The sequence below is a fragment of the Salmo trutta genome, chromosome 17, assembly GCF_901001165.1.
Source record: "Salmo trutta chromosome 17, fSalTru1.1, whole genome shotgun sequence".
Lineage (NCBI taxonomy): Eukaryota > Metazoa > Chordata > Actinopteri > Salmoniformes > Salmonidae > Salmo > Salmo trutta.
In genome coordinates, this window is record NC_042973.1 from 2,003,927 (window position 1) to 2,013,481 (window position 9,555).

Here is a 9,555-nt window from a genome sequence, read left to right on the forward strand (position 1 = left end):
AGGCCGGAATTATTCTCCAAAAACGTCAAATGGGCTTGTGTACTCATTCAACATTTTCAACAGACTGTCTTGTGTGTTTTTCTTCTCCTGGTGATTTGTAACAGTCTTTATACAACTAGCAGTTTCTTGTCCATCCTCTGACAGTTCCTTTGCTTACTTTATGATCCCAGTTTCCTGTGCTTTTAGAACTGTTTTGATGTTGGGCACAGCTTTCTGACACCATGGCCAGCTGAGATCACTCCACTTGATCAGGAAGCTGAACAAATATGTAATTAACTCGAGACAACGTCATTATTTCAGATTAAAATATTCACTATTTTTCCCCTAAGAAACACTGTCATTCATGTGTAGACTGAAAAGAAACATTTCCAATAGACGTAATGTATATTTATTTAGTCGTTAGGCGGTGATCAGCACGCCGCTGCGGTTTGAAAAGGTATTTCATTAATATTGTGTTCCACCCTATAACCATTGTGTTCCACACTAACCATTGTGTCTCAGCTTGCGGTAAGGTTAGGTTACAATCATGTCTGGAAACAAAGGCTTCCTCTGGGAACTGAGGTAGACGTGCTCTCTCTATCATCCCAGGGGCTGAGGCACACACCGTGGAAATCTTTATTTATTAATTTAAATTGTACCTTTATTTAACTAGGCAAGTCAATTAAAAACAAATTCTTATTTTACAATGACGGCCTAGGAACAGTGGGGTTAACTGCCTTGTTCAGGGGCAGAACAACAGATTTTTACCTTGTCAGCTCGGGGATTCGATCATGCAACCTTGCGATTACAAGTCCAACGCTCTAACCACTAGGCTACCAAGGTGAGGCGCCGAGGTAGACGTGCAATGTTCCATAAAATCAAGCTGAGACACACACATAGACAGAGACGTGCACTGTCCCATGGGCAGCTCACACAGGGTTTTCCCTCAGGTTAATGGGGCTCAGTTCTGATATCTGATCCTCTGATATCTGATCCTCTGATCATCTGATATCTGACCCTCTGATCCTCTGATATCTGATCCTCTGATATCTGATCCTCTGATATCTGATCTTCTGATCCTCTGATCCTCTGATCCTCTGATATCTGATCCTCTGATATCTGATCCTCTGATCCTCTGATATCTGATCCTCTGATATCTGACCCTCTGATCCTCTGATATCTGATCCTCTGATATCTGATCCTCTGATCCTCTGATATCTGATCCTCTGATATCTGATCCTCTGATCCTCTGATCCTCTGATATCTGATCCTCTGATATCTGACCCTCTGATCCTCTGATCCTCTGATATCTGATCCTCTGATATCTGATCCTCTGATATCTGATCCTCTGATCCTCTGATATCTGATCCTCTGATATCTGATCCTCTGATCCTCTGATATCTGATCCTCTGATATCTGATCCTCTGATCCTCTGATATCTGATCCTCTGATCCTCTGATATCTTAACCTCTGATCCTCTGATCCTCTGATATCTGATCCTCTGATCCTCTGATCCTCTGATCCTCTAATATCTGACCCTCTGATCATCTGATCCTTTAAATTTTGATCCTCTGATCTCTGATCCTCTGATATCTGATCTCTGGTGCTATGATCTCTGATCCTTTGTGAAATCCTCCTGTAACGGGGTTCAGCATGGATACCGCTGAGCTCTGAATTTCCGGCCTGGCCTCAAAGACTAGATGTAACATAGTAAACATAATCTAACTATGTTAGCATGCTAGCAAATATGTTAGCATGTTAGCAACTATGTTAGCATGTTAGCAACTATGTTAGCATGTTAGCAACTATGTTAGCATGTTAGCAACTATGTTAGCATGTTAGCAACTATGTTAGCGTTTTAGCAACTATGTTAGCATGTTAGCAACTATGTTAGCATTTTAGCAACTATGTTAGCATGTTAGCAACTATGTTAGCATTTTAGCAACTTTGCAACTACTTAGCATGTTAACTGACCCTTCCCTTTTACAAATTGTAATTAATACATACCATACGAAACGTAACAAATCATACTAAATGGATTGCGCTATATACATTTTAAGGTCATTTCTAATTGAGCTGACACACGCAGCATTTACTGTGAATGCAGTCCATGCTAACACAGGAACAATGCTAACCTTCTGCAGTATATGGACTTATCCTCCACATTAGTTCTATAGCTGCTGGCTGGGTCACTGTTGCCATGACAAAGGGCTACAGATCACTGTGCTCTCAGCGCTCTAGGTTACTGTTGATCATATTGTTCTGTTGTGATGACAACTGGCTGCATGGACTATAAACACACTACACCGTGTTTATATCAAATCACCAGAGTGGAGGAGAGGAAGAGAGGAGGGGAGGAGGAGAGAAGATGAGAGGGAGAGGAGAGGAGGAGAGAGGATGGGAGGGGAGGAGGGGAGGAGAGGACAGGAGGGGAGGAGAGGAGGAGAGAGGATGGGAGGGGAGGGGAAACGATGAGAAGATTGTTAATAGATAAAGCTTTCCTTCATGTAAAATGATAACTGCCTCATTTTCAACTCTTGGATGTCAATTGTATTGAAAGGATGAATTCATCTTACTTTGTTTAAGTGATCTGTAGTCAACTGTGGCAATGAAGCCATTACAACTCTGTATCATCGGTTTCTGAGACAAATCCTTTGAGATTCTTGGCCAACTATATTATGGGTCTTTGGGTCATAAAGTTTAATTTACAAGTTGTATTTCAGGTCTTCAACATGCGGCAACAATGGTCTGGTGGCAGGGGTGATGAGCAAGTACTTTGAGCCTGTCCTGGACCGTGAGTGGTCGTTCTACTGCTGTCGCTACAGCCGCCGCTGCCCCTACTCCTGCTGGTACGTCCCCTACGTCTAACCCTACTCAACCTAACCCTAACCTTAACCCAACCCTACCCAACCTTAACCCTACCCAACCTTAACTCTACCCAACCTAACCTTAACCCTACCCAACCTAACCCTACCCAACCCAACCTTAACTCTACCCAACCTAACCTTAACCCTAACCCTACGCAACCTAACCCTAACCCAACCTAACCCTAACCTTAACCCTACCCAACCCAACCTTAACCTAACCCTAACCCTACCCAACCTTAACCTAACCTTAACCCTACCCAACCTAACCCTAACCCTACCCAACCTTACCCTAACCTTAACCCTACCCAACCTTACCCTAACCTTAACCGTACCCAACCTTAACCTAACCTTAACCCTACCCAACCTAACCCTAACCCTACCCAACCTAACCCAACCCTAACCCTACGCAACCTAACCCTAACCTAACCCTAACCCTAACCTTAACCTTAACCCTACCCAACCTAACCTTAACCCTAACCTAACCCTAACCCTAACCTTAACCTTAACCCTACCCAACCTTAACCTAACCTTAACCCTACCCAAACTTAACCTAACCTTAACCCTACCCAACCTAACCCTAACCCTAACCCTAACCTTAACCTTAACTTTAACCCTACCCAACCTTAACCTAACCTTAACCCTACCCAACCTAACCTTAACCCTACCCAACGTTAACCTAACCTTAACCCTACCCAACCTAACCCTAACCCTACTCTACCCAACCTAACCCTACCCTAACCCTACCCTACCCAACCTTACCCTAACCCTACTCAACCTAACATTACCCTAACCCTACCCAACCTAACCCTAACCCTACCCAACCTAACCGTAACCCTACCCAACCTTACCCTTCCCTACCCACACTATGTGGTTACATTATGTAGTTACACTATGTAGTTACACTATGTAGTTACACTATGTGGTTACACTATGTAGTTACACTATGTTGTTACACTATGTAGTTACACTATGTAGTTACACTATGTAGTTACACTATGTGGTTACACTATGTAGCTGCACTATGTAGTTGCACTATGTAGTTACACTATGTAGTTACACTACACTATGTAGTTACACTATGTGTTTACACTATGTAGTTGCACTATGTAGTTGCACTATGTAGTTGCACTATGTAGTTACACTATGTAGTTACACTACACTATGTAGTTACACTATGTAGTTACACTATGTAGTTACACTATGTAGTTACACTATGTGGTTACACTATGTAGTTACACTATGTAGTTACACTAGGTGTTTACACTATGTAGTTGCACTATGTAGTTGCACTATGTAGTTACACTATGTAGTTACACTACAATATGTAGTTACACTATGTAGTTACACTATGTGGTTACACTATGTAGTTACACTATGTAGTTACACTATGTTGTTACACTATGTAGTTACACTATGTGGTTACACTATGTAGTTACACTATGTAGTTACACTATGTAGTTACACTCTCTCTCTGTCTCTCTCTGTCTCTCTCTCTCTGTCTTTCTCCACTCTCTCTGTCTCTCTCTGTCTCTCTCTCTGTTTCTCTCCACTCTCTCTGTCTCTCTCTCTCTCTCCCACTCCCTCTCTCTCATTCTTTCTCTCTCTCTCTCTCTCTGTCTCTCTCTCTCTGTCTCTCTCCCTCTGTCTCTCTCTGTCTCTCTCTCTCTGTCTCTCTCTGTCTCTCTCTGTCTCTCTCTCTCTGTCTCTCTCTGTCTCTCTCTCTGTCTCTCTCTCTCTCTTTCTCCACTCTCTCTGTCTCTCTCTCCACTCTCTCTGTCTCTCTCTCTCTCCCGCTCCCTCTCTCTCATTCTTTCTCTCTCTCTGTCTCTCTCTCTCTGTCTCCTTCTCTCTTTCCCTCTCTCTCTCTCTCTCTCTCTCTCTCTCTCTGTCTCTCTCCCTCTGTCTCTCTCTCTCTCTGTCTCTCTCTCTCTCTCTCTCTCTCTCTCGCTCTCTCCTCTCTCTCTCTCTCTGTCTCTCTCTCTCTCTGTCTTTCTCCACTCTCTCTGTCTCTCTCTCTCTCTCTCTCTCTCTCTCTCTCTCTCTCTCTCTCTGTCTCCCCCTCGTCTTTATTATTTTGGAACTTTTGTGAGTACTGTTTACTGTTCATTTTCATTGTTTATTTGACTTTTGTTTGCTATCTATTTCACTTGCTTTGGCAATAAATCCAGGGAGAGAGTGAGGGAGAGAGGGAGATTTCAGATGTCATATTATGTCTATATACAGTGTTGCAACAATGTGCAAATAGCTCAAGTACACAAGGGAAAATAAATAAACATCTCTCTCTCTCTCTCTCTCCATAGGAAATCATTGGAGGTACCTGGGCAATACAGAGAGGAGGGAGAGTTTGTCATCCCAGGCTACGGCTACTTCATCAGAGGGGCCCAGACCACCTTCGATGGAGTTCTCAGGTCTGTAGACTGTAGCTGCAGGTCATTCATTGGTCAGTTAGTTAGCTAGTTAGTTAGTTATTTATCTAGTTAGTTAGTTAGTTAGTTAGTTAGTTAGTTAGTTATTTATCTAGTTAGTTAGTTAGTTAGTTAGTTATTTATCTAGTTAGTTAGTTAGTTAGTTAGTTATTTATCTAGTTAGTTAGTTAGTTAGTTATTTATCTAGTTAGTTAGTTATTTATCTAGTTAGTTAGTTATTTATCTAGTTAGTTAGTTAGTTATTTATCTAGTTAGTTAGTTAGTTAGTTATTTATCTAGTTAGTTAGTTATTTATCTAGTTAGTTAGTTATTTATCTAGTTAGTTAGTTAGTTAGTTAGTTATTTATCTAGTTAGCTAGTTAGTTATTTATCTAGTTAGTTAGTTATTTATCTAGTTAGTTAGTTATTTATCTAGTTAGTTAGTTAGTTAACTAGTTATCTAACTAGTTAGTTATTTAGCTAGTTAGTTAGCTAGCTAGCTAGTTAGTTAGTTAGTTAGTTAGTTAGTTAGTTAGCTATCTATCTAGCCAGTTAGTTAGTTAGTTAGTTAGTTATCTAGTTAGTTAGTTATCTAGTTAGTTAGTTATCTAGCTAGTTAGTTAGTTAGTTAGTCAGTCAGTCAGTCAGTCAGTCAGTCAAGGGGCCCAGTACTCCTGTCTGTAGTAGCTAGTTAGTTAGTTATCTAGCTAGCTAGTAGGTTAGTTAGTTATTTATCTAGTTAGTTATTTATCTAGTTAGTTAGTTATCTAGCTAGTTAGTTAGTCAGTCAGTCAGTCAGTCAGTCAGTCAAGGGGCCCAGTACTCCTGTCTGGCCTCAGGAGGGAGGACTGCAATAGTAGTCCATTTATAACACTGAAGCGGGCGAAGCCATCTCATATCTCAGCCTGACGTTTCATAGCAGTATCTATCCATCCATCCACTCACTGTGGAAACAGCCTGTCATTCACCTCCATCCGTCCACTCACTGTGGAAACAGCCTGTCATTCACCTCCATCCATCCACTCACTGTGGAAACAGCCTGTCATTCACATCCTGTCTGTCTGTCTGTCTGTCTGTCTGTCTGTCTGTCTGTCTGTCTGTCTGTCTGTCTGTCTGTCTGTCTGTCTGTTTGCCTGTCTGATAACCTTCTTCTCTCTTTTTGTTTGTTGCAGAGATCGGCAGTGGAAGTACATTGTGTGCAGAATGACCGATTTCGACTGTGAATTTGAGAATTTATAGATGTACATTCAGACTCAGTAAACAAGGCGAGATGGCCACTGGTGTTTGGCGAAGAGAGTCCCGCGTGCGACAAACCGCTGTTCTACTACCATCAGCGAAACAGATGCTTCCTTCTACATGAATTTGTCTTTCACTTCAACCACTAAAGTATGACGACACAAACCCACAATAGCAACAGATCCCTAGAATCATTAAGTCCAATATTCACATCCCCTCCCAGAATCATTAAGTCCAATATTCACATCCCCTCCCAGAATCATTAAGTCCAATATTCACATCCCCTCCTAGAATCATTAAGTCCAATATTCACATCCCCTCCTAGAATCATTAAGTCCAATATTCACATCCCCTCCTAGAATCATTAAGTCCAATATTCACATCCCCTCCCAGAATCATTAAGTCCAATATTCACATCCCCTCCTAGAATCATTAAGTCCAATATTCACATCCCCTCCTAGAATCATTAAGTCCAATATTCACATCCCCTCCTAGAATCATTAAGTCCAATATTCACATCCCCTCCCAGAATCATTAAGTCCAATATTCACATCCCCTCCCAGAATCATTAAGTCCAATATTCACATCCCCTCCTAGAATCATTAAGTCCAATATTCACATCCCCTCCCAGAATCATTAAGTCCAATATTCACATCACTGTTTACTATTAATATTGCAATATCCTTGATTCTTGATAATAACCATGCTTGTATTATTTTTTGGGATGAATGTAATCTTAAGTTTTAGATGTCAAATCACTTATCTTTATATCTATCACAGCACCATAGCAATATAAATAAAATGTCTGTGTACAGCACTTAGCCTACTTTTCCAAATGTAAACGATCCAAGTAATGTCTCTACTTGTTATGATCAATAAAAGTCCAATGGTTGAACGATAACAGAGTATCAGAGTGTATCAGTTTGGGTTCAGTTGGTAGGTCACGGTTCAGTTGGTAGGTCACGGTTCAGTTGGTAGGTCACGGTTCGGTTGGTAGGTCACGGTTCGGTTGGTAGGTCACGGTTCAGTTGGTAGGGCACGGTTCAGTTGGTAGGTCACGGTTCAGTTGGTAGGTCACGGTTCGTTTGCAGCACCAGGGTTGTGGGTTTGATTCCTATGGGGGTGACCCCATGCATTCCCTACTCTAAGTCACTCTGGATAAGAGTGTCTGCTAAGTGACTAAAATGAACAATGAGATGTTAGACCACAGGGTGAACCAGGGAAGAGGACTGGAGAGGAGAGTGTATCCATGTTGTGATGTCAGACCACAGGATGAACCAGACTCCAACACTGCAAGATGAAGGCAGCTCTGAGTAGCACATTAACTGCCGCATATACACAGCGCCTTCGGAAAGTGTTCAGACCCCTCGACTTTTCCCCATATTTTGTTACGTTACAGCCTTATTGTAAAATGGATTAAATACATGTTTTTCCTCAGCAATCTACACACAATACTCCATAATTACAAAGCGAAAACAGGGTTTTAGAAATGTTTCCAAAAAAACAAACAGAAATACCTTATTTACATAAGTATTCAGACCATTTGCTATGAGACTCAAAATGTAGCTCAGGTGCATCCTGTTTCCATTGATCATCCTTGAGATGTTTCTACAACTTGATGTCTGCAGCATTGAAGGTCCCCAAGAACACAGTGGCCTCCATCATTTTTAAATGGAAGATGTTTGGAACCACCAAGACTCTTCCTAGAGCTGGCCGCACGGCCAAACTGAGCAATCAGGGGATAAGGGCCTTGGTAAGGGAGGTGACCAAGAACCCGATGGTCACTCTGACAGAGCTCCAGAGTTCCTCTGTGGAGATGGGAGAACATTCCAGAAGGACAACCATCTCTGCAGCACTCCACCAATCAGGCCTTTATGGTAGAGTGGCCAGACGGAAGCCACTCCTCAGTAAAAGGCACATGACAGCCCACTTGGAGTTTGCCAAAAGGCACCTAAAGACTCTCAGACCATGAGAAACAAGATTCTCTTGTCTGATGAAACCAAGGTTGAAGTCTTCAGCCTGAATGCCAAGCGTCACGTCTGGAGGAATCTTGGCACCATCCCTACGGTGAAGCACGGTGATGGTATCATCATGCTGTGGGGATGTTTTTCAGCAGCAGGGATGGGTGAACGGAGCAAAGAACAGAGAGATCCTTGATGAAAACCTGCTCAGGACCTCAGACTGGGGCGAAGGTTCACCTTCCAACATGACAACGACCCTAAGCACACAGCCAAGACAAAGCAGGAGTGGCTTCGGAACAAGTCTCTGAATGTCCTTGAGTGGCCCAGTCAGAGCCCGGACTTGAACCCGATCGAACATCTCTGGAGAGACCTGAAAATAGCTGTGCAGCGACGCTCCCCATCCAACCTGACAGAGCTTGAGAGGATCTGCAGAGAAGGGTGGGAGAAACTCCCCAAATAGAGGTGTGCCAAGCTTGTAGTGTCATACTCAAGAAGACGTGAGTCTATAATCACTGCCAATAATCTGAACTGGAGACAGTATCTATAAATAATCTGACCTGGAGACATTTACATTTACATTTTAGTCATTTAGCAGACGCTCTTATCCAGAGCAACTTACAGTAGTGAATGCATACATTTCATACATTTTTTTCTCCGTACTGGCCCCCCGTGGGAATCGAATTCGATTAGTGTCGGTGGCGGCTCTGGTACGGGACGAAGTACCCGCTCATCCCGCGGATCCGCCAGCATCAGGGGCGGCTCTGGTGTGGAACGAAGAACCCGCTCATCCCGCGGATCCGCCAGCATCAGGGGCGGCTCTGGTGTGGAACGAAGAACCCGCTCAGCTCGTGGATCCACCATCTTTGGTGGTGGCCCTGGTGCGGGCCGAAGAAACCGCTCATCCCGCGGATCCAGCCATGGACCCAGGCTGAACACTGTGCCTGGACTGGATCTCGATGCCGAGGAAGGCTCCTGCCATGGAGCTGGACTGGACACCGTGTTTGAACTGGACATCGGCGGAGGTTCCGGATGGTGGACCGTCGCCGGAGGTTCCGGACGGTGGACCGTCGCCGGAGGTTCCGGACCGTGGACCGTCGCCGGAGGTTC

At 43.3% G+C, this 9,555-nt stretch overlaps 1 protein-coding gene across 1 annotated transcript in view; it reads left to right on the forward strand.

The window, feature by feature from the left end:
• dpt (dermatopontin) overlaps window positions 1-7,388 on the forward strand; it is a 21,164-nt gene extending 13,776 nt beyond the window's left edge. The window contains exons 2-4 of the mRNA XM_029695375.1: window positions 2,703-2,828; window positions 5,147-5,254; window positions 6,424-7,388. Of these exons, the coding sequence (XP_029551235.1) occupies window positions 2,703-2,828; window positions 5,147-5,254; window positions 6,424-6,490 (301 nt within the window). The 3' untranslated portion in view covers window positions 6,491-7,388. The remainder of the gene's footprint in view (window positions 1-2,702; window positions 2,829-5,146; window positions 5,255-6,423) is intronic.
• The last annotated feature ends 2,167 nt before the right edge of the window (window positions 7,389-9,555 follow it).